The following is a 25,848-nucleotide window of genomic DNA, read 5'->3' on the forward strand; positions in this document are numbered from 1 at the left end:
TTTTGAGAAAGGCAAGGACAAAGGCACTCTCTTACTGGTATTTCCTTCACATTATCCCAGGCTCTTTCAAGAGTTAAAAACACCCATGACAATTATTTTTGCACAGAAGCAATAAACAGAGCCTAGAAGAGACGTGGGCCAGGTGCCTTGATATAGCCTGGGGAGGCAGGGGCTGCTCCCTGAATGTTTTTATTACCACAGCAGTAGCCCAGGGCAGCCACACTTCTAACCTGAATGTCAGATGTCTGAAGTTCGTAGGAAAAATCCAGGCTTTATTGTTCAAATTCTCCTATGTACAAATATCAGTTAAACAGGCATAAACAATACCACCATGTGAACCTAATGGCCGGTCACATACTAACAGTAACAAACATTATAAGGTCAATGGCATAGTTAAAATGATGAGTGTGCAAACACTCACATCCTAGATTTCATTTACATAAAATGTTCTGACCTTGTGAACAAAAAGTACACTGGTGAAAAGCATATAATCAGACGCTCAGCCTTTCACAGTTTCAGTGGTATAAAGAGGCTCGACACTCAATGAAAAGAAGGATAATTTCAGATTGATTTGTAAAGAATTAACACTAGTATAACTGGTTCAGCAACATTTAATTCCCCATGTGAATGAAAGGATAAGCAGGGTTCATGCCTGTGGCAAACGCCTGTCAAGATTATGAAGTACTCCAGCTATGCAGCAAAGGTACCATGTTAGCTAATGAATGTTGAGCCCTAAAATGGGGGCACACAGAATGGCAGCTTCACCACCCAGGTCAGTTCTGCTGGGAATAATTGGAGGTTTAAAGGTCTCCTAATTAGTGAGCAGAAAAAAACAAAGGAAAAAAAAACCCAAAAATGTGCATGTAAATTGCTCATAATGAATGATTCACATTAGTCTAATTAAAGGCCAAAAACTTATTCAAAAGAAATAGAGAAAATTAATACAAAAAAGTCCATATTACAGGAAAAAGCAATGAAGAAGAGTTTGATGCCTGTTGAATTCAATTAACTTAGTCATTTAGACCTCTAATTAGTCACTCTAGAAAAGCAACAAAAATGGAAATATATCAGTTTAGAGTGGCACATAAAGATGTTAATAGCGGAAGTTACTCTGAATTCCATGCACATTAGCATTAGTTAAGATTCAAAAGTCATTAGCCAAATATAATATAAATCATTTTTTATAACTTTAATTCTAGAAGCCTTTGTTGCATGTTCGCTTACAGTTGATTTAATAACAGATGTCTTGGTAGAGGAACATCTAAATCAGAAAACAGTGAGGAAAGAGTTTGAGTTCTGGATTTTTGTAGCTATTTTTTGAGGAAGGGACAAGGACCATTAAGGGATGAATATTTTGTTTAAGTTATTTTAATGGCTCACAATTATTATAAAGAATTAGATCAGCTAACACATTTGGAAATGTCCTATAATTTTTTTTTGTTTTTAATGAAGACTACTGCTGAAGAGTAGTAAGTCAGAAGTTTTGTTTTGAAGTATTTCTAAAAAATAAAAAAAAAGGTTTCATATGGAACTTTTAATTTTAAAAATAGCAAAATCTTTCCTCACATTTTCCTAGCTCAATTTTTAATCAACACATTAAAACAAATTATTTCAAGTATATTTCCTCACCTTACAAGCAAGTAAAACTTCACATTCCTCTGTAACTTTCCAATACAAGAACTCTGAGAAGTGAGGACCTAAGAAACAAAATTGTCTTAAAGCATACATTGTAGAATGAAGAGTACCAGAGACATCCAGTGAAAGAAAGAAAAAGGATGACAATTATATTATAACATCCTTACACCAGAATGGTGAGAGGGAACTCCTGAACTACCCATGCACTAGAAGGAAAATCCTGCAGTAAGCTTTTGTCATACTGACCCAGGTGTCTACAGTATGGCTTAGAAACCTGAAGCTCATCTCTGTTTGTATGATGTCATGTAGTATTTCAAAATGTAAAATGGTGAGACAAATTAGTTTACTGAATATGTTTATGCCCAATTGCCAACTAAACATAGGAAAGAAACAGAGTAGCTACAAACAAGTGTGCAAACAATGTATTTAATGCAAAGGGAACTGGAGAATAAACAAGTGCATCAAAACACCCAATTAAATATTCAAAGCAGAAATCCTATGCCAGACATGCATGGACAATTTGTCCAAATTATGTAAAGTTAAAAAATGTATTAATCATTACAAGCACTACAGGAAATATTCCTTTTCCCCACTGAGGTTCCAATCCTGCAAATATATATCCTTAAGTAAATTTACTGACATACATAGCCTTTTTAAGCTTACTGTGGTTATTCACATCAGTAAATTTATATGTTTTAGTGTCTGCAGGATCAAGGCCCATAATTGCAATATCCAAACCTGGGAGGTAGCAAAATCCCAGACTTTCATTAAAATCATTGAGAACTGAAAGATCTTGTGAGTTTACACTGTAAGTGGTATAATTTCTTTTCTAAATCCAGTAAAAAGAAATCCCCTCCCCCCAAAAAATAGAAAATAATAGAATTACAGTACTTGTGTCGAGAATCTTACCCAAGCTATTTAGAAGAAATGTTTTTAATTATTATTGTTACTTTCATCCTAAAAGCTATGTTCTTGCCAAGTGAAAATTACAAACTAGAGCTTAAACTCAGTTTTTTTAAGGATTTAAGCAATAGAATCCTGAATTAGGTATCCAGTAGTAATTCTTTCTTCCAGCTGCAGACAATATCAATAACAAACTCTGTAACTGTATAGCAACTATGCAACAAATATATATTTAGTTTCTGGATTTTTGCCTGGACAGAAACTACAGGATCAGGTTTTTAATCTTCCTGTCTGACACTATGCTCTCTACTCTTCTGTCAATTATATTGAAGGGACAATTTGTATGTTTAAAACTAAATGTGCTGAAATGTGTTGTTGGATTAGAACCTACAGCAGGCACACTTCTCATGAATATTGAGCAAAGATAATCTCTTGTAAGGACTCCCAGTTTGTTGCTCTACTAGCAAAAGTTCTGTCACAACTGGCACATATCATGTAACAATGTTGGAAAATAAGATCCACAAAGGGTTCAGTGTCTCCTCAAACTGAGCAACATACTCATCTTCTAATGAAATCAATGTCAGTTTGAAGCACCTAGTATTCACCAAGAATGCATCATGAGCTGCAAACTAGGCCTAAAGTCACCAATCTGCTCTATCTTACCTTGCTTCCTGAGAAATTCCTTTCGCTGGAACTCAGATTCAGCCAATACTGCCTTGAATGCTACATTTTAGAAGAGATGAATGAAAAATGAGTTAGTTACAAAATTAGTCAAAGAATAATTGAAGTTCATTTCTTCATCAGAGTCAAAGTTTCAATGTTTCAGTGAACATACCATCACCAATGAGAACTAATGAAGACTGGTTCTTGGCCTTTCCATCCTGAATCTGCACTGTGTAGGTACCTTCATTGTCAATTGTAAATCGGTCCATCACCATTTCTATAATGCCATTTGAACGGTCACAATTTATTTTATGCCTCTGAAATAAACAAGTAATAACTTTACTGTAGTATAGTGTAAATTACTTATGATTCCCTATCAAATTAATCTTGTTCTATATCCCTAACTCTACGCTCAATCCTTTTCATGCCCTTTTACTTGTAAACTATGGAAACAGGTCTGTGCTTGTACAACAAGATCCCAGTGGTGACAGAAACCTCTGTGTGCAGCTGCATTTGGAATCCTCGAGTCGTCATAATACGGGTGGTTTGGATTTAAAAATAATAGTTAATGGCACTATGCGTGTTTGAAGAAGAGCCTACACAGCCAGCCTTTAGCTGCATTACAGCTTCCAGTTCAACAAGGGGTTTTGCTAGGCTGAAGCACTATTCCTAGCAGAGTCCAGAAATAGCTGGGAGTACTATGTTTGTAGACACAAGTGTGGATCTCCAACTAAATCCATCAGAACAAATCCAAAAACTCATCACAACTAAATATCTATGGGACATATGTGGCAACTCAATACTGGATCTTATTTTCTCACTAAAAGAGTTTATTTAGGAAGGGTATAATGATTTGCTTATCTAATGCTGGGTATTTCTTTCAAAGAACACTAAAGTGCAAGACCATGAGAACAGTAACTTGTACAAAACCAATAAAGCTCATAGGAACTGAAAAGATCAACAAAGTCTAGCAAAAGAGAATTAGAATTCTATCAGAACATCTAGTTACCTATTGAAGTTCTTGCGGAATGCCCAAAACACCAAATATTGACTTCAGTTAAAAGTTAAATATGCTTTTCACTGTTTGTGCCCTTTTGCATTTGCTTTCTGTTAAATATTCCAGAAAAATAAGTTATTGTCAGGCATTGTCAAGGAAACAGAAAATTGTAAGCAAATATTGGACAATACTTGCAAAATGTGTGTTTTGAATTTGCAGGTACTATTTTAGATACAACCACCTTTTACTAAGTAATATCCTCTTTCATTCTGTGTGTAACAACCATGAGGAATGTGTGTCCCACTAGCAGTGATGTTGTTTGAATCTCAACTAACAAATTCCTGAAGCAAATCAACAATAATCCACGGAAATTACTTGGCAAACACTTTCAGTTAACCAGTGTGGCCCAGGATATTACATACTAACTGTTCCATTCGTGATGGGACAGGAAAATAAATGCCACCATCTAGAAGGAGTTCTATGCCGTAAATTATTAGAGACCCTGTTACTGTTAAAAGGAGACATGATGCCTTAAAACAAGAATGTTTTGATTAACCTTTTTATTGGATTCCAAAACTAGAAAAAGGTACCAGAAGTACTGGGGCATAAAGTTTAGGAAAGGGGAAGAAAGAAGGAAGGAAAACAAAGCTAGTAAAACTACCACTTATTAAACTCTCTGGGACCACTTCCTTAAGAGGAAGAACCCTTAAGTACTGATCCAAAATTAGTAGGAATGATTCCACAGCCATATCTGCTTCAGCTTTGAGGGACACCTTCTGGCCAGCCTCAAGAGCAGATTCACTCTTGTATGCACAATAAGCCTGGAAGAATAGTGTAGACAGTCAAGAAGTTTAGCATTCATTACTGGTAGTTTCAAATGCACAAATGGTACTAGTTTAAATCTTAATGGGGTAACTAAAGAATGAAGAAAGAGAAAACATAATGGAATTAACAAACCAGTAGCCAAAATATTGATTAGGGTAGCAATTTAGTAAATAAATGACTTAGTGGGAAGAGACTGGGGTGCAACATTTTTATAAAATAACGGGAAAATGCTCATACAATTTGGATATGTGCTTTCCCATATATAGTTCAAAGAAAGATATAACATCAAAGAGTAAGACAAGATTTAATTAATCAGGAAATTAAGTAGAAAAATTACTTATGTAAGAATTCATCTGTAAGCACTGAAAAGATAAAGGTAGGTTGAGGTAGGTTAAAAAGAAAAGTTATAAACTTCACAAAACTATCAAAAAGTGCAAATTCAAATTTTCATTTACAGTCTCTTGCCCGCAGAGGTCAAGGACAACACTTGCATTCATTTCATGAGTTCTCAGGGAGAATGTTAAATGGAGATTTGCCAGAAGCAGAAAAAGAAGAGCAAGATGTATGTTTTAATCTGATCCTTTATCACACTTCTAGAATTTTTTTTATTTCTTGCTTTTGGGTAAAGGAAAAAAAATAAGGTATTAAAATGATAGCTGATTAAATGGGGCCCAATTCACTCAATTTTCAGATTATTTTGAAATGTTACTGAAACCATTCCCTGTTAGGTCCTAGAAGGAAAAATTTATCACTTCAGCCAATGTCAAGAATCAGACTACAATTCACCAGCATAACGGTCTATTGAACATGTTCAGTGACTGTAGCCCAGTCTCCAGGCAGGTTTTAGAGTGTAATTAGGCTTCTAACTATTGCCATTATGCAGCAAGATGAAGTTCAATGATTTTATGGGCACCATAAATACTAGGCTTTTATGTGACTTTCCACAAAAATATCATCAGTCTCCAAAAGTAAATGTCACCTGTGGGTTACTAATTAAAGAGTTGAAATAATGCAGCTCCACTTCAAGACTCTCTCTGATGTCAACACTTACAAAACATATGCGAACTAAAAATAGCTTGTTCTGTTCAACTAACACTGCCAAGACAGAATATTGCCATTTCAATACATCCTAGTCACTAATATTCAGGTTTTCAGTGCTATAGTTTATTACTTCTTAAAGTAAGAAAAGCAGATAAGTATTTTACTCAGAAACACTTCTTCCACTTGTCAATATGTAATTAAGGTAAATGGTCTTTGCTTTTCTATGGTATAAAAATGCTGATAAGCTTCTCTGGATAAAACCAGGCTTTGCGTCCTCAGGAATAAACTGAACCTTTCCAATAGCTGCACTGGAGGTGGATTCCTCGCAGGAAAAGACATTTCCACTGCTGTACTTCATGCCCAGTAGATGAACCATACACCAGTCCTGCAAAGGCATGACCTTGCTTTCTTCCGACCACTTTTTTGTGTCTCTTTCTATGAAAGGTCTTCCTAGAATTATAAAAATGCAGGAAGCTGGTGGCCCGCCCTTTCATTTCTTTGTAGCCATTCAATGGTCATTTAGTGTCTAGGCCAAAATCTAAAAATAAGACCAAAAAAAAAAAAAAAAACCCCGAAAGTGACACCATCTAAAAGTTTTATGTCTATGACCATTGTTGCATTGTCAAGTGCTTCCACGTTACATGTAAAACTAGTAGCAGTAGCCACCGAGAGTCTCTGGGAACAGCATGTCTTGCTGGTTTGGAGTCCAAAACTGTACTTGAAGCAGCTTGAGCTATTTTCCTAAAATATTTGTGCACTACTTTTAATCAGATGTGTTTAATACTGGTCTGCGTGTAATTTCTCCTTCTCTTTGGCTGTGGGTTGTCCAGCTACCCAAATACTTCTGAGTGTTAAACTTTGCCCTCTTTTTTTGGTATTAATAGGCTCACTTTGCAAAAGAATTTCATACTGCAAAAAGATTCAAGTTGAGGATTGTCATTCCCTTCAGGTATTATCTGACCTTAATAAAATGGTTTTAAGCAACTATAAAAATAGAATATCTATTAATGTGTAAAGGTTTATTAAACAAAATCATATACATATATATAGTACTCAGTATGTACTTACGTCACTGTTTTCAACTTCTTTATCATTAATAACAAATCTGAAGGTAGAATCTGGTGATAAGCTTTCAGCCTGAATCCAGAAACGAACTTCTCCTTTGTCAAGAACCTGATAAGCTAATTCTGATTTCAGAGGTATTGCTGCAGAAAGAAAAGCAATCAAAAGTCAATAATGACTGAATCCTTGTGAGAAAAAAGGACTATTATAGTAAAATATTAGTATCTCCCTATTATTTATGGAATGCTGGATATAGAATAAATTTTATGCAGGAGAAACATGTCTAATGCCATCTTTGGCTGATTTTTAAATTAATTCCTCAAAGGGAGAAAAGAATTTACAGCTTATAGTTGCACATTTTTTAAGGAATCGGCTAGTGCAACCTATAGTCTATTGTAAAAGTTAAACTTTGAAAGACATTTAGGCAATGATGATTTTATTCAATGCAAACTAATATTCTTCTAAATGAATGGAAAGATAAGGAAACAAGTTGTTCCATGAAAAATTAAACTGCCATTGTCTCAGGAAGAACCTTTGTGGAACTCCAGTCCTAAGTATGTAATTATATTTCTTCTAGAAGTATCAAATAGATTCAGATCTTCAACTTACTTGGATTCTTTATTTCATTGCTTAATTCCATCAGACGTTCTAACTCTGAAATTAAGAAAAAGACTCATGTTTTCATTTATTCTGAAAAATACAGTCAGAAAACAAGTGTCAAATAAGGTATCAGCATCAGCAGATAATCTTAAGACTTATATGTGAAATACCCAACTCTTCAGAAAATGACTAAAAAATAAGATTTAAGAAACTTAAAATTCTGATACATGGATTTAACAAGTGTTCCTATTTCATGCATTTTCGTGCACACTGTCTTATACAAAAGAATCTAAACAAAGGAGGAACCTATTTTAAACTCTCTATGGGATTTAAATTAAAGATGGAAGACAATAACTTCTAAGCCGTGTATGAGGTTCCTTTACCTGCTGACTTTCTTTCTGACACCATACCTGAAAAGCTTGTTTTACTGTGGCAGGAAACAAGTCTGAGTGCAAATTAGTCTGGAAAAGGCACAGAAAGTGCTATTTAATGCACTAAATCCTCATGAAGGTTGCATGAGAGTCTAGAAATCACTTTGTTAGATTTTCATACTAACCCTATTTATCATATTCATTACTAATAAAGATTTGGAAAATGAACATTACTGTCAATTCCAAATTTACAGATAATGTAAAGACTAGGGGAAATTAGCAAGGATTTATGGCATGGTCAAGGATTTAGCAAAATTACAGGAGAATTTATACCATTTGAGGAAATAAGTGGGCAGTGAAATAACAGGTTTCAGTGCTAAGATACAAAATCTGACACTTGTGCAGGGATCTAGTACAAATAAAAGTGTGATTTTGTGTGACAGATATGACCAGGGAAGGCACAAGCTAAGTGTGGGATGGGAAACACCTCAATGCTCTTCTACAAAAAAGCCTTCGAAGGTAGGACTGATGGTGACAAGACCTACAGACAGGTTTCAGTGACGCTTCAAACTAAGCCAAAGCAAAGTTCTTATGATCGAATGCATATCAGTCTTTTCCTACAGTATTCATTGGCAAATTAAAAATATTACAAGTTTATTTTCCCTAGAAGAAAGAAGGTATTGGTAATGACTAAGAGTCCACATAAATGGTCCATGTTCTGGAGAACAGTGTTTTCTGTGGCTGCACATGGATTTCTTCTCAACTCCTACTTTGAATGGGAGATTTGACCTGATTTGCACTGCGATAAAGTCCTGCCTACTATTAGACTCACACTCAGTCTCATCTCCTCTCCTTAAATGACTTAGAAAGAAGGTAAGATTTTCATGCTTAAGGAACTGTGTATAGAAATTAGAGCCTGTGGACTGGGAAAGCACCAAAGTAATTTTTGTGCCATTTAAGAATAGCAAAGTTTCCACTTTGCCTTTCACCTCAGCATCTCTCAATGGTAAACCAAAGTCAGACTGAAGCAAATTCATTGCAACTCCAATGAAACAAAATTGCTGCAATGAAATAAAACAAAACTAATCTAAATTTAAGCAAAGGATCATTTAACACCATGTATTCAGATATTGTTAAAGCAGCATCCTTTTTCTCACACTCTTTTCACTAATTCTCTGCATCTCAGTCTTATCAAACTATATCTAGAGCCTCAAGGTCTGCCTCTGTATTAAGTTCCTTGGTAAACAGAGATCTGATGCTAGCTTTACAGCTAACAGAGAATTAATTATTATAAGATGTGAAAGGCTATAAAGTCAAAGCACAACAAAAGTGACATACTAGAGAAAGGGATTCACAAAACAGTGAAAAAAAGGAACATTTTCAGACATTTAACTGAAGGTGTAACAGATATTTGCAAACAGCATTACAGTCCCAGCATAAAGAAAACAATTCTAATTGGGCATATTCTTTATCTTTTTTTAAAGAAAATATGGCCTTAAGTTATCCCAACTTTCATTACTGGGATTATCAGAAAAATAAATAATCACACAAAGCCTGTTGTGTGGTCTTTTTTGGTTTGCCTTAAACCATAGGAATGAATGTGAGAGTTGTGGCATTTTGGTGGGGTTTTTTGTTTAGGTTTGGTTTTGAGGTTTGTTTGGGGGTTTTTTTAATAATTTTTAGTGCAGATGAGGTGATAAAATGAAGAAAGACTTGAGATTATAAGGATCTTACCTTCATCATCCATAATGAAGCTGGAGGAAACCCCATCTGTGTCAGTAACTGAGATAGAGTAAGTTCCCAAGTCTGATTTATCAGGATTTTTGAAGTACAGCTTAGAACTAAAATAATGAATAAAGGAGGATGTAATTAGTGGAGTCTCATGTGTTATTGAGATTTTTAACAGAACAAACTTCTAAGAATTTAATTGACTGGTATGACTTACTGATTTCCTTCTGTTTCAATCTTAAACTTATCAGAATCCTCAATCTCCTCATACGATTTACCCCACACAAAATGAGATGCATCTGTAGCTTCTTTGCATTCAAAAGCCAAGTAAATATTACCCTCATCATCCACACCTGAAGAGATTTCTTTTGTTCCTGCAAAATTGGAATCAGCTCAAATATCAAGGTTGCATCTCTCTTTCAAGCTGCAATTCAGAAATTACTAAAGCCCATGCAAATTTTGTCCCTCTTCACTAATAGATACTGATCTTAGTTGCAGATCTTGAAGCACGTTTGTGTCATATGCTGACTCAGCACCACATACTAGCAAGATTCTTACTCTACACAAAAAAAATACTAAAAATAATACTTATTGAGAAACAAATCTATAAAATTAAATTGAATATGAGAAGATATGAACAGTTTAATTAATTTTATTATCACTCTTGAAGCTTTAATAAATGTCAGACTTCTTCGCACTCACAGCAAGTAGCACCTTCGTTTATGAGAATATAAACTAAAATACCCGATTATCAAATATTTCCTGTAGTAAGTAAAGCCAAAAGTCTTGACAGTACCTCTACATCCATACGGTTTTTTCTTTAAGCTTTAAGGCTAATAGCTTCTTAACTCTTGAAATACTTATCTGTGCTATGGTATCAAATCCGATTAATTAAATTCACTTCTACGTATTTCAGCATTTTAGAAGCAGAGGAGATAAACTAGTTTGTTACCTGGCCGTGCCTCAACAAGCACTGGTTCAGATATCTCAGATGACTTGCCTACCCCAGCATCATTCACTGCACGAACTTTGAAAACATAGGTATGGCCCTCATGTAAATCAGTGACCTTGAACAAGATAAAGAGCAAAGCCAATTTAAAAAACAATCTAAACACTTTCATTTACTTAAATGAAGATGTTCACAGAAGCCCAAGTTCAAAAACACATATTTGTTTTACTCAATCAGGTGTTTTTAGAACTCAGTTTTAAATTAATGAAAATGTTACCTTAAAATAGCGCTTCGAAGTAGGTTTTTCATTAGCAGTGATCCAGTCTTCTGTATCTACTTCCTTATAGTCTACTAAATACCCAGTAATAGGGCTTTTGCCTTCATACACAGGAGCTTTCCACAGAAGAACCAGTGATGTATTTCTAACTTCACAAATCGTGAGATCATAAGCAGGACCTAAAATAATTAAAATATTGGAAGTTCACTTCAGTATAATAAAGTTTGGCAAACTGGCCCTGCAGAGGACAAGTTACACCACTTCAACTTTGTTTTGACTGTGCTTGCTTTCAAAAATCTCACCCTTTACAATAAACCTGGTATATGTGGTATTTAGGCCATTTTCCACTCATGGCTGTATACAGCAAGACCTGCTTTATGCAGTGAGTGGAACCAGTATTCTGAAGCATACATTCTTAGCTAGATCTCAGTTAACACCATTTTAAGGGAAAGTTATTCATGTGGAAAATCCATGCAGTTTAAAATTTTCCAACAAGTGACAGAGGTTTCTTGTCTATTATTTCAATCACGAGCCCCACATCAATGTTGCTTCACTGAGCCTGACTCGGTTACAGTTTAGCATTAGGATTTTTATTTTTTGTTGGGATACACGAACCATGATCCTTCAGACTAATCCAAAACCCACTGGCACCAGTGGACTTTGGATCAGGCTTCTTGTTCCCTGACAGAAGAATTTTTCATTGTGAGGTGGACAATGATAGCCAAGATGAACTTCTCAAGAGGATATCTGTTAGGATCTATGCCAAAAACATCCTGATGCTCTATTAATAAGTGAGAATTCATATCTTTGCAGCTATCAGGTTATGTTCTCCCTACTATACTTTCCTTCTCCTTCACTTAACTGTCCTAGTGCTATTCAGTTTAACTTGTAGCATTCATTTTTTACAATACTCCTGATAAGTATTTATACCAGTAGAGTATAAAAGCATAATCGTATCAGTTTCCTACCACGGTGAAAACACCCATGACAGAATACTGGTATTCAGCCAAATAATGTATCTGGAAGATTGCTTTTTCTGCTTTAAATTTACAGTAGGGAACCTGAACGTACCTGAGACTTAGAGATTTTCTCAGTGTTGTCAGTTTGGCCTAATTCAAGGTATTACTTTTCCCTACAATGTCTCACCATTTAAAATAAAAAAGAGTAGAAAAACCTTACACATAAACCTGATTGCCTTTCCAGCCTACATGATGCTAACCAGTGATGAATGAACTTGAAATTTGTAAAGGATGATGTTCAGCAAATACACAGCAAAGAAACAGCATAAAAATGTTTTTCCATAGTCGATAAGCACATTTCAGAAAAGAAGCATATAAGTACCCGTTGGAGACCTTATGAGGATAAATACTATATTTTTCACGGAAAGAATGAAATTTTCAAGGACTCTCTCTCAGGGCTCTTTAAAAATCCCAACCTAAATGTCTATATATCCACAGATAATTAAAATTCCACTGGCAGATGCATCTGCTAGAAATCTAGACAGTGGAAGAAAATGTGTAATGACGTATGTTCTATTCTGAGGATTCTGAGACCACAGACTTTTCTCTTTTTTTCAGTAATGTAAAATAATTCATTAGCTATCATTGCTAACTCACTGAGGCTTACAGAGTTCTGCAGAAGGATGAAATAATTATGGGCTCTGGGCAAGGAATCCATCACTCATGCTGGAAATCCTGCAAGGGGTTTTGGCCTTTCTAAGGAAACCTCACTTCCATAACAAAAGGTGGAAGAATATTTCGTTGACACTGGGAGTATATTGCAGTCACATTACATTAGTCTTCAGTAGCTTTAGTAAGTCAGGGAAGAGGGGGTCAGCCTCTTTCTTCCAGCCTTAAATCTCAATTATTTCATTTCATTATTGCTAAGCCATTGTTTAAAACTTATTCTAAAAAAGGCTTGTGAAATATTTTCACAGGTTTGGCAATTTGGGGGAAAGGGGGTTGTTTGCCTGTGGTGTTTTTTTAAGCAGGAAGAATGCAATACTCTCAGTTCAAGTAGTTTCATAATGAGAACAATGTAATCAGATGAGGAGTAGAAAGGTCAGATTGTTCATTATGAAAATGGAAATTTCACCCTCTTCATTTCCTGAAAGTGCCTTTTATCTTATTTCTTTATATATCATTTAAAATGAAGGATAATCTTCCCTTGTTTACACAGACCATTTCATTGATGTTTTGAAAACACTGTAGAGAGTATAAACCACAGATCCCGTCTTTGCGGAAAATAATCGTTCCACTGATGATGCATTTATACTAAATATTACAAAATGGTAAGAAAATGTAATTAACATGAAGGGAGTTAAGGTCAGGAGATTAAACATTTTGTTATTGACAGCTTTGCCATTTCATTAAATCCAGAAGGTAAGATTTATGAACTCAGAAGAATTTAGCTAGGAAGCACGCAGAACAACTCCCTGGCAAGTAGCTCTGCAGAAAAGAATCTGGCTATTAAAAAGAGATAAACTTGGAATATAGTATAACACTGTAAGGATTTTTTTTAAAGATACAAATGGAAGGGAATTTGTAAGCAGGCAAATAATGTAGGAGGTGTAGAATTGCCATTTCTCTGCTCAGGACTGAAAAAACTTTAATTGAAATAATGTCTCCAGTTTGTGCACTGCCATTCAAAACAGACTTAAACCAACTAGAAAAAGTTCAAAGAACAGTAAAAAATTTTGTTTATTTAGAGATAGGGAATACATGATCTATGGGGAAAGGTTGCATGAACTGGATTTTGTCAACTTAAGGGGAAAGCTAGGGGTCTGATAAAGACTTTAAACACATAGAAAAGCTGTTGCCAAGCGGAAAAGAATAATCTCTTCTTCATGTCCTTGGTGGACAGGACAAGAAGCAAACAGGCTTAAATTGCAGGAAGAAAGATCCGGGAATATTAGAAAAACTTTTAAATTGTAAGCATAATATTATAAAATAGATCCTGTCCAAACAACCAGGATATTTTCATGAGTATAAGTCTTTAAGGATGGATTAGACAAGCCTCTGTCAATAAGATAGGGATAGCTGATTCTGTGTGTGGGCAATCAGTTGAATTAGATGACATCTGAGAGTCTGTCCTAGTAAGTGATTCCACGATCTTACTGAATTGTTTCTTGTTCCAGGCAAGAATTACTTTTTATGTATAACATAGTATAGAAAACAAATTTTCCTGCCTTCTTATGTTAATTATGTCTTTTTGAAATCACTAAAAATTCCAATAGTTTTATGAAACCAGATTTAGGGGTTGGATTTTTTTTCTTAACTGAGAAAATAACTGCATGAACATTTAGGCATGAAACAGATGTGTGTAGGTGTCAGACAGATCCTGACAGCATAACAAGTATTAGAATGGATCCTTAATTGCATACCAAAGCTCAGTGTCATAAATAGAATCAATTTAGCAACACAGCAGTATTTTACAACATTTTGAGGAAAAGGAGGTAGAAATATATTAAAGGGGTAGGTGCCTGTGTTTTCATTATGTGACACCCTTTGTTTAGGCAAATCATTACCAGACATCAGAAATAGTTGCAGCAAAAGTGTTGCTCAGCATGAGTGAGGGTGTTATAAAATAAGCTGATGGGCCTTCAAAAACCCTTTCATAGATAATCTATAGAACTCAGGCATTACTAAGAGGAACCAATTCCCTAGATATCTAACATTTAGGCAAAAATGTATATGCTTACATGAGGTAGGTTAAAGTTTTACTTTCTTTTGCTGGGGGTCTTGAATTCACAGTACGTCTTATTCAACATATTTTACAGAGTTAGCATGGCAATTAACAGTCTTCAGCTATATCTACACTGCTAAACTACAGAAAACCTAAACACAGGTTTGAATACTAACATGCAGTCATTCCTACTCTGTGTTTGCTAGCACATTTATTCTAACACCTGACTAATAATAATCTCTCAGGTAACACCTGGGTACAACCTGGGAAAAACACATAAATAAGGGCATACTAGTTGAGATGGTGAGATTTTAGCTGTAAAGTACGAGCTACATTTTGCTACTTGCCTCTATGTGAAGAAATAGGCCCCAGTCGTATCTTATTTATGAACAAAAGACATATTTTTGGAGTCTGAAACTCCAGGAATATTCTTAATAGACTGCAATTATGGTGCAGGGATGCCTATCTACTGTATAGGTGGTTAGCCTGAGGTGTAGCTTGTAGGACTGGGGGTGAAGAGCTGAGACAGGTAAAAACAGACTAAAGGCTGAAGACTTTCTTTTCTGAGCTGATGTGGGCAGTGAAAGGAGGAGATACTCAGCAAGCTAAGTAAAGGTCACCCACTTCGCAGGACATGCAATGTCATCAGTGAGGATGTGGAGTTAGCTTTTAACAGGAGACCCTGGAAGAAATGGCAAGCTCACCGGGTAATATGGCAGAAATTAACCAAAAGACATCCAGCAGAGTTTGGCTGGAACATTACACTGACTGTGTTTTAAGGAGATTATATTGAATGGAAATTCATGAGGAAGTAATAGACTTACCAGGTTCTGGCATAGTCCAGGCTTTACACTTGAAATGTTCACTGGGATCTGAAGGTTGACCTATTCCAACCAGATTTGCAGCAGCTACTTTGAATTCGTAGAAGGCATCTTCTGTCAAATCCTCTACCTTTTTTGAGAAAACAATTCAATATATCAAAAGCCATGATTTATATTCTTTTGATAAATTTAATACTTAAAAATAAGCATCCTGACATTGGTTAATTAATTATCAGGCCTTACTGCTGTGATGGAGCACTGGAAGAATCTAATTTGAAGATTTTACTCTTTAACTAAACACATTACAGAGATCGACATCATACTTCCGTGCTTCAGACACATCATCCTAGGAATAACAACTAAGCACTCAATATTTTGGCATGAGAGGCTGTAAAAGGTTAGAGCAAAGGTCCAGGGAGCCCACTCAGCGAATGACCACTAGCAGATACTTACAGGTGAGTCTTTTAACATGAAATACCTTCTTGCATTGCTTATGAATGGTTATTCATAAGCCATTCACTTAAGCAAGAGTTCAAGTGGTGTTTTGGTCTAAAGAGGTCAGAGTGAACTGACCAGGGGAGAAAGGAAAACAACAGGAAACTAAAGGGAGAGCCAATCCAATTAGTTCAGCAGTGTGCTGATATAACTTTGGGGAAGACTCTGTCAGTAATTTTTTCTGGCTTGTGTGCATCGCATCTTTCTTTTAATATTACCTACCATTACAAAGTGAGGAAGTAAGCACTGGAAACAGGATGACCAGAATCTGTGCTATACCTCTGCAAGCGTCCTGGTAAATGGGCCCTTACTTATCTAATGAGTCCATCCCTACATCACCATCTCAGATTTTCAGTTCAAAGTAGAAAAGCTATAAGGCATGACTTCTTGACCCCCTGAGTGCATCATAGTAGCAGCCCTCTTCCACCCTTCCTCTTCCAGATGACCTAAATATAATAAACAAGTCTTCTACACTTCAGCCCTCTGCATAATATTCCCAAAATTATATTTAATTATATGTCTCAAGAGAAAGAGGCAGTAGAGAGTAGTATTCCTAGTGGAGAGACTGAACAGTTTTCGATTTTCATTAATAAATAAACTAAAACTATTTTATCTGCGATAATGTGACATAAAAAAGGATTTTGGTGTGATTTTTTAATTGTAACAAACGTATGATGGGATTATAATAAATATATGATGGTGTAGTATATTGGGTTTGTGTGGCAAGGTTTTGGTAGTGGGCGGGCTGCAGAGGTGGCTTCTGTGACAAGCCGCTAGAACCTTCCCCTATGTCCAATAGATCCAGTGCCAGCCAGCTCCAAGATGGACCCGACGCTGGCCAAGGTCAAGCCCATCAGCGGTGGTAATAGTGCCTCTGGGATAACATATTTAAGACCAGGGAAAAATATTCTGTGCAGCAATCTGCAGACATCAAGGATAGTGAAGAAGGAGGGGGAGGAGGTGCCCCAGGTGCTGGAGCAGAGATTCCCCTGCAGCCTGTGCTGAAGACCATGGTGAGGCAGGCTGTGCCCCTGCGGCCCATGGAGGTCCATGGTGCAGCAGATATCCACCTGCAGCATGTGGAGGCCCCTATGCTGAAAGCAGGTGGATGCACCTGAAGGAGGTTGTGACCCCATGGGAAGCCTGGGCTGGAGCAGGTTCCTGGCTGGACCTGTGAACCCATAGGGGACCAAGGCTGGAGCAGTCGGTTCCTGAAGGGCTTGTGACCCCATGGAAAGGGCCCACACTGGAGCAGTTGGTGGAGGATTGTGACCTGTGGGAGGGACCCCACGCTGGAGCAAGGGAAGAGTGTGAGGAGGGCAGAGTGGCAGAGATGTGATGAACTGACCACAGCCCCCCATTCCCTGTCCCCCTGCAACCCTCACAGGGAGTAAGTAGAGATAACTGGAAGTGAAGTTGAGCCCAGGAAGAAGGGATGGGTGGGGGGAAGGTGTTTTTAAGATTTGGTCTTATTTCTCATTATCCTACTCTGATCTGATTGGTACTAATCTAAACTGATTTCCTCAAGTAGAGTCTGTTTTGCCCATGACGGTAATTAGCGAGTGATCTCTCCCTACCCTTATCCCAACCCATGAGGTTTTCATTATAGTTTCATTTTTTGTATGTATATTAAATGTATATTTAAATATAGTTTTCTCTTATATATATATATGTCCTGTTGAGGAAGGGGAGTGATAGACCGGCTTTGGTGGGCACCTGGAGTCCAGCCAGGGTCAACCCACCACAGGTAACATCAAATACAAGACCAAAGCAAACAACATAAGCTAGGAAAAGTCAGGCGCTAATACAATTTAGGTAGAATTTCCTGAAGGTAGAGAGCTATATAGTGATTCACAAGAGAGAATAACAGCTCAGCCTGTAAAACTGGTTTTGGAATCCCAGGTTTATTTCTGGGAATATTTCTGGGGTTCCCATAGAACTATTTAATCAGAGAGGGTTAAACCTTTAGTGATTTGCTGGTGCTGTACTGTATATCTCAGGGCCTTCTGTGCTTGCAGTATGTCATAAAATATTCTGTGCTACTAAAGGCTGTCTTGCTTTTATTTCCCATCAGTATTTCAGATTCTAGTCATTCAAACTAATATATGAAGATTCACCTTAAGGCGCAAATACAGTTACTGGCAGTACTGAGACTTAAATATCCAATTAATTAAACTCTGAACAGTTTCCCATAATTTACATTACTCATTTGTTTACAAATGCATTAAAAAATGAAAATATCTGGAAAGCATTGCTTTGTATTTCCTTGCCCTTGCCCTTTCATACCTATCCAACCCCCCTTTTTTATTTCTTCATATCCATGCTCCATCTGCTATGTCAGAGGTGCCAGTTATAAACTCATTCGCAAGCATGCGTACACTAAGTATTGCCTGCTGCCTTCTGTGCATGGAACATTCTTCCTGAGCATATCTGCAGCATTATTTTCTACTTTAGTGTCTAATATCTGCTGAAGACTTACGTGCTCTCTGAGGTGTATAAGAAATTTGCTGATTTGCACAAAAAAATTTAAGAAGTATTTGGGAATAAAATCTGATTGTTTAAGTTAATTTAATAAGTGTCAGATTGATTAATTACTTGCTACATCCTATCATCCTAACCTTTCTTCATGGAAGTTAACATCAAAATTTTCCCCTTCTAAAAAACATTGAATACATTGTAAGCGCAATCAGAAGTAATTTATTTTAAAACTAAAATCATCGCTCTGGTACTCTGGAAAGGAGGCTATGAGGCATAGTGCTAGGTTTATTAATATAATTCGCTTTCCAGCTGAAGGCAGGTTTTGAGAGTAAGAACAGGGACAGTTACATTTGTTCTCAGCCCATCTCCATTTCACCTATGAGTCTCTAGTTCTACAGACAGCATGGCCATCTGTCCTGCTAAATGCTTCCATCCTTTCTCTGCACATTATTACAGTGGTGATACATATAGTGTTCATTAATGAATACAGTTTATGAAGCATTTTATAGCTCATTTTGTTCTTTGTGAAAAATGTGCTTCACAAGTCTTTCCTCAAAAGTTTCCTCATCTGAATGGCCTTATTGGACTTAGAATTTCATAGCAGGGGATGGCACTGATTCTCTACCTCAGTTTTTAGGCTTGTTGCACTCCAAAATACACAATGGAAGGGCCTGGTTTTGTTGTAGTATGTAATGAACTTCTCTGCCAGAAAGTAGAACTCTGCCAAAAGCAAAGAAATAGTACAAATCGACTCCAGAAAGATAATAATTAAAAAGTACCAACCGTATAAATCGTCCGGGTAATAAGGGAAGAATTGACTTCATGCCAGTTTTGATGGTTAGCTTCCCGCTTATCCATATAATAACCAAGGATTGGTGAACCTCCACTGTATTTTGGTGCTTTCCATCCAAGGGTCATTGAATGACCATCACAGTTCAGAAGTGTGATACCATGAGGATATGATGGACAAGCTAGAAGGAAATAAGCATCCCGGGAGTTAGGACAGAGTCTGAAACACTGCAGAGTAGAAGTTGTTTAGTGATTTTTGTACTGCTTTTATTTTCTGCAGTGTACTGCTGTCACTTGAGTATCAGTAAAAAAGTTGTAAAGCTGCTAATCAACACTAATTTTATCTCCAAGCATAAACATGGAAGCTTTTGAAACATCTGCCTAATGTGCTGCCCTCTCAGAAGATAGGAAGAAGGAATCTTTGGTATGGAAATGGTAGTGCCAGCAAAAGTGTCTCCAGACCAAATATTATGCTAGAAGGTTGAAATGGATCAGAAAATCTTTTCTTGATAAGAACCAAATAAGCTGCTCAAGTACTTTTGGAGTACAGTGAGAATCACCTAAGAAGAAAAAAAAAAGGCTATAAACTTGAATGAAATGAAGTCATATGTCTCTCTGATCTATGGCCTTCATGGTTTTCCCCTCCTATCCTCATATCATGTGCCTACTTCAGACTGAGAGTGCTTTCTGCCCTATAAGGAATAAAAAATATTTAGGCTTTCACTAGCTTAACCTATGTTGAGGCAGGAAAAACATTTACTTCATGAGTTTACCTTCATGAGTTTACTCATATCTGCAGCAGAAGCAGGAATGTCACCCAGGCATCTCCCTAGAGATTAAGAAAACTGTTTTCCTGAGCTTTTTACACCCCTACTACTAGCAAACGCCTTTTCTAACAAGCAGTTTTGCATTTGCCGTCCGTGCATGAAAGTTTGCCCAAAGATACCCTGTTCTTGACCCTGCTGTGCTTCAGTCAGTACAGGCTAAGCTCCTGCCCCTAAAGCTCATCTGATATTTTCAGCTGAATTACCAGTATAACTTGAGAGTATGTGACTTACCTCATTCAGAAGAGAATATGTTAGCAGAGGCCCTTAATACATTCCCTGATCTTGTAGCTGTAGCTGATCAGCATGAAAACAGATAGGCCTTTGTTCTTTTTTTACAAATGTGCTGTTACACTCAGAGGCCAAAAACACGACCTTTGAAATTATTACTGCTTCTTGAAAAATAAGAATAACCCTAACAAACTTCTATAAATGCCCTTAAAATAATACTGCAGAAAGAATCTGTCCATGCTAATGCAAGTCACCTATAAGCAGTCTTGTTTAATACTTAAGTGTACTGACATGGATAAAAACCATCCACATCCCATAATTGTGTGTAAGATCCATGTGCTCTGTGTTTATGGACATACCCCATGCAACACTCATCTTCCAAACACACAGTGCAAAATAAAAGGTGCAAGTGCATTTATGACATAGGGGTGATAGATGTGAAAGTGTTTGCACACCACCTACCCATATGAGACACACTTTGTCCTAAAAAGAAAATCAAATAGAGTAAGTTTGTAAGTAACATCTCATCCAGATTTATCTTCTAATAGCCAATCTGAATTATGAATCTTCTAGAGGATTATTTCTGACAAGTATGCCTGTTGGTATCCTTCGGCAAGAGGTGGAGGCCATTCAGGTAGGGGAAAGGTGTTCTATTTTAAATCTTTCAGTATGAAACTGAAACTGTGCAGAAATGAAAATTGGACCATAGTAGCCGATATCTGTGTACTTTTTGTTCTAAATAATTATCCAGCCTTCCACTCAGCATGTACCATTCCTACTGAAGGGTGCGCAATGGGTTGCTCTTACACTGAAATTTTGCTTGCAGGGTACCAGAGAAGGTAGATTGTGCTCCAACCTGGAGTAGCCAAAGGAAATTTTCTGTTTGGTCCAGTCAGACAGTAATGAAGTTTCCTGAAACTCTTCTAAACTGAACAGATTCTGCGCTAAACTGATTTGCACCACTCCAAATCACCCAGAAGCTACTTGTCAAACTTAATCAAGATTTACGGTTTCTTTGTTACAACTGAGGAACAGAACACAGCCTGGCCGTTACAGTGAATCTGACCCAACATTTCTATGAGATATTATGAAAAACTCTTTTTTTTAACAATGCCTTTTCTCTTTAGAACAGCCACATTCTAGAACATAAACTTCACTAATGTGATGTGCTCAATAGCTGCAAAATGTACCGTTATAGCAAATGAGACCAAAGGAGTTGATTGCTGAAAATATGTCAGTCATTCAAGAAACAAGAAGCTGAGCTGCACAGAAACATACTTACTAAGGGCTGCCTGTACTGTTATAGCTTCTGACTCCTGTGAGTTTTCACTGAATCCTACAGCATTCACAGCTTTCACACGGAAGACATACTGCTCTCCAGTTTCCAAACCATGGACAACAAACCTGGGTTAAATAAAAATAGCATCACATATTAGTACGTATCTTACAGGAACCATTCTGTGCTGTAACATGAAGTCTTGGCAACAATAAGAAAGCTCAACTTCATGGATGCTTCACGAAAATGTCCAAGAGGGAAACTAATACAATGACGTGAAGCAGTACAATATAATTGGATGGGACACTGGAACAAAAGTCACATTACTCATTAAATTGCTAGTGCTGATCTACCAGATAAAGTTAGATAAACTGTAATATATTTCCTCTGAACTTTAGATTGCTAAATTCTAATCTATTCTGGGAAGGGACTATATTTTTCACTGTATTTTCATAGTCACTATCAAAAATAGCTTTCACTTTGGTCTCAGGTTCTACGTAATTATTGTAGCAGATAGAATAGTCAGAACTATTCTATTGTAGGATACGTTCACATATGAACAATTGAAATGTTTTTCTTATTTTTGTGCTGTCCAAATGCCTTTGACCAAGAATTAGTCTCTACTTTTTCTATTATCACATTCCTTGACTACTTGATCAAAGGATTAAGCAGAATACAAAGTCACTCAAAATTAATTAATAACTGACAAAATACACTCAACAACATGATGTGTATAAATTACACATCTAAACTTGGCATTTGGCAAGTCATTCCAATAAAAGAAATAAAATAATAATAATAAAATAAAATAATAAAATGACTGTCACAAAGGAAATTACTTGAAGAATCACATAATGAAGTGTGATATTTTCAGGAGAGAGTGAGAAAGCAGCAGAAATAGGCAGGGCTAGCATCATGACAAGGGAACTAGGAACAGAGGCTACTGTCCTTTAGCCATAGATGTAGCAGATCAGGGAGCCCTGATGTTTCTGGGATGGGATACTTGGATTTCCTGCACAACAGTGTCAGCAGCCGAAGCACTTTTGCCACCATGTTTATAGCAGACATGGCCTGCCCCTTTGCTCTGATGCCCACAGACTATGGGGTCCAAGAGTGAACACCCTGGAATGCTTTTGAGTTCCCTCTCCTTATACTTTTCCTCAAGTACTTCAGGTCTGTTTACCCCATAACATAATTCAGACTTTAAGAGAGGCATTTATTTTGTGCTTACTTATGTCCAAGACATACATAATCATGTCTCTAGAACCTTCTTTTATAACTCAAAGTCACGGATTAGACATAATATGCTTCTCCTTGGAGGAAAAAAAAAGGGGGCAGGAAGGGGCAGGAGAAAGTCTGCCCTGCAATCTGAAAAGGTTAGCTCCAAGTCTGCGGACTTTTTTTTCACATTCATTCAACATTCACCTTTCATGATAACACCATTGCTTAGCACATAAATTGGCTTGAAACTTTCCTACAGTTTTCAAACCTCCCCAAAACACAAAATTATTGTCAATACCTGTTATATTTAATAGGTTTATGGTTACTAGGTTCCCAGCGATTTGATCCCACCACAGAATAGTCAATGTAGTAGCCATATAAATCTTCTTCATGTTTTGGTTTATCCCATTGAACTACCACAGATGTTTTTGTATTCCTTGTGGCCACTACCTGACCAGGTGTAGATGGGACAACTAAGAAAAAGAGAGAAAACATATGCTGTTATGAAATACATAAAAATATAAGTGAGCTGAGGTATATTCAACACTATATTTTTATAATATTTAATCACTACAGCTATGGCTTCTCCTACCATGTTAATATTGCTATATGAGATATATTTTAGTATATTTGTTTCACTGTAAATCTGGATACTTCTATATATGTGTGTATAAATATATTCATTTTTCTGTTTGTTTACTTAGAGTGAACTTACTCTAAGCTATGAGGTTCCCTACCTGTCTGATTTTGCATAGGTTTTCTGAGAAGTGAGTTATAGGAGAACATGTTTTCAAATATCAGTGTGGATAAAGGTATACAGATACAAAAAGGTCCTTGCCCAAATAAGAGGTTTTGTATAGCTTATGTTCCTGTTGCACTACTGCACCAGTAAGAAATGCACATAAACTGTAAAGGCATGATATAATGAGTATTAAGAAATACTGCCTTCCAGTCAACTAATGACAACTCCAATTCAGAAAAGGCCAGCTTTTCAGGACAAATTTAAGCATATGGTTGAATGCTAAGTGTTTAACTAAAATTAGCTAGATGGATTTCACAGAAGCACAGGAAGACTGGTTGGAGGGATCTCTGGGTATCATCTAGTCCAACCTACCACTGAGAGTGGGATTATCACCAATACTAAACTGGATTGTTAGTCACAGGTCTGTCCAAGGCTTGAAAACTTCTGACAATGGAGATTTCACGGCTTGCCTGCACAACCTCTTCCAGCACTGCATACTCATCTTTTGCACTAAGACAGTATGTCCAACCTGAATTTATTAAGCTACAATTTGTGGCTGTGGCCTCTTTTTTGTCATCTGGCATGGCTGAGAGCAGTTTGGCTTTGTAAGTCACCAACCTAAACAACCCCTGCTACCTCCACCTGTCTTCACAGGTCACAACGTGAAGGCCCCTGGCCATCTTGGTTGCCACCCAGTGGAACTCTCCAGTTCCTCTACAACTATTCCTCTAGACTACGGGAGCCAGAACTGAAGCCAATATTCCAGGATCGACCTCAGCATCACCAAGCAGAATTGGATAAAGCTTCCTTTAATCTGTTGACTACAGTCCGCCCAATGTAGTATAGTACCTAGTTCACTTTACATGCAATTAAAGTTCACTGTTGTGAACAACTGCATTTGTTATCAATCACAAGTGTGTTCCCAATCACAATTATATGGATCTAAACTCCCTGAATGTGCATAAATAGAATCAGAAACATCAAGATCTAAATGAAAAAAAGATCTTAATAAGGGCCAACACACAGTGTGTACACTATAAAATATATATCTGATCTTTCATAATGTAAGGAACTAAGGCAGTGTCTCAGCCTTTCATGACAGGTTAAGAGAGGCATCCAGCACTTGCCTATTGAAGGCATTTTAGTTTTCTCAGTTTGATATGTTGTGGAGAATTACAAGCACCATGAAACAAAAGAAAGGCAGAAATTTTTTTATTTAGTCTTTCAATCTCAAAATAAAAAATACTTACACACTATTGTACTTTGTGCAGTAACTCTGTAAGATCAAATGGGTTCAGTCTGAGATAAAGATATCTACATTTAGGAGTTTATGGGTAAGTGTCTACAAGCAATTGTTCTTAAGCTGCCTTATAGCCAAAGAGCTAGGGTTTAATTTAGTTACCCAAACAAAATCATTTAGGGCCATTTTAGAACATCTAAGACTTCTTCATGGAGCTGCTAGGAATGACTCAGGAGATACTGAATGCCTATATCCCTCTGAAATGGCAAACTGAAAGCATTTGGAAAGGTACTAGATGTCTGGCTAATTACACTGAGCCTCTGATCAGCAGTTGGTAGAGCCATGAAAATGATTCATGTCACCCCAATGTAGACTCTCTGTAGCTCGGTGCCATGGGGAAACTTATGGCAACATCAGCCAACTTATCCCCCAGGCTCCGACTGCCACAGTGGGAGCAGAGACCTCTACAGCTCCTGTAGATGCCTACATGGAAACACCTACATTTAGTTGTTAATCTCAGACTCAGTATTCTTTTACTACTCAATTCAATTGCATAACATTAAGTGTCATTTTGGAGTTTCTGCTCAAGAGAGAAAGTTACCCATAATTCCTGTGTAATGACTGCCATCCCCATGAAGTTGTCTCAGCTACCCTCAGCAATGTCAAATGGCAACTCAAAGGAGCCATGTGTGTCTGACGTATTTTAGCTCAGGTAGTAAACTCCATCTCTGAAAATATTCCTGCACTTTGTCTTTAAAATAGCATCTTTTGCTTTCTGCTTTCAGCTATAGCTATGATTTATTCAAAACATCTTGTGTTAAACCCTAAGGGATAGCCTATTTTCTGTACTAAGTGAAATAAATACAGTATTTTTCTTCCCTACCTGGGGGAATGTTGAATGTTTTAAATAATTTATATGCATTAATGAGACATCAAATCAAGAATACATAAAAGCAAAAGATATTTTTATTTCATCACATATAGTTACAGATCAAG

The 25,848-nt window shown here is 36.9% G+C and overlaps 1 protein-coding gene across 1 annotated transcript in view; it reads right to left on the reverse strand.

The window, feature by feature from the left end:
* Positions 1-25,848, reverse strand: part of MYOM2 (myomesin 2) — a 74,054-nt gene that overhangs the window by 18,070 nt on the left and 30,136 nt on the right. Inside the window, exons 15-27 of the mRNA XM_009501098.2 lie at positions 23,169-23,343; positions 21,656-21,777; positions 19,313-19,500; positions 15,560-15,686; positions 11,052-11,230; positions 10,778-10,892; positions 10,043-10,199; positions 9,832-9,938; positions 7,736-7,780; positions 7,133-7,269; positions 3,374-3,518; positions 3,202-3,261; positions 1,630-1,697 (exon numbers count right to left, since the gene is read on the reverse strand). Of these exons, the coding sequence (XP_009499393.1) occupies positions 1,630-1,697; positions 3,202-3,261; positions 3,374-3,518; positions 7,133-7,269; positions 7,736-7,780; positions 9,832-9,938; positions 10,043-10,199; positions 10,778-10,892; positions 11,052-11,230; positions 15,560-15,686; positions 19,313-19,500; positions 21,656-21,777; positions 23,169-23,343 (1,625 nt within the window). The remainder of the gene's footprint in view (positions 1-1,629; positions 1,698-3,201; positions 3,262-3,373; positions 3,519-7,132; positions 7,270-7,735; positions 7,781-9,831; positions 9,939-10,042; positions 10,200-10,777; positions 10,893-11,051; positions 11,231-15,559; positions 15,687-19,312; positions 19,501-21,655; positions 21,778-23,168; positions 23,344-25,848) is intronic.

Source organism: Phalacrocorax carbo, chromosome 3, assembly GCF_963921805.1.
Source record: "Phalacrocorax carbo chromosome 3, bPhaCar2.1, whole genome shotgun sequence".
NCBI classification, from domain to species: domain Eukaryota; kingdom Metazoa; phylum Chordata; class Aves; order Suliformes; family Phalacrocoracidae; genus Phalacrocorax; species Phalacrocorax carbo.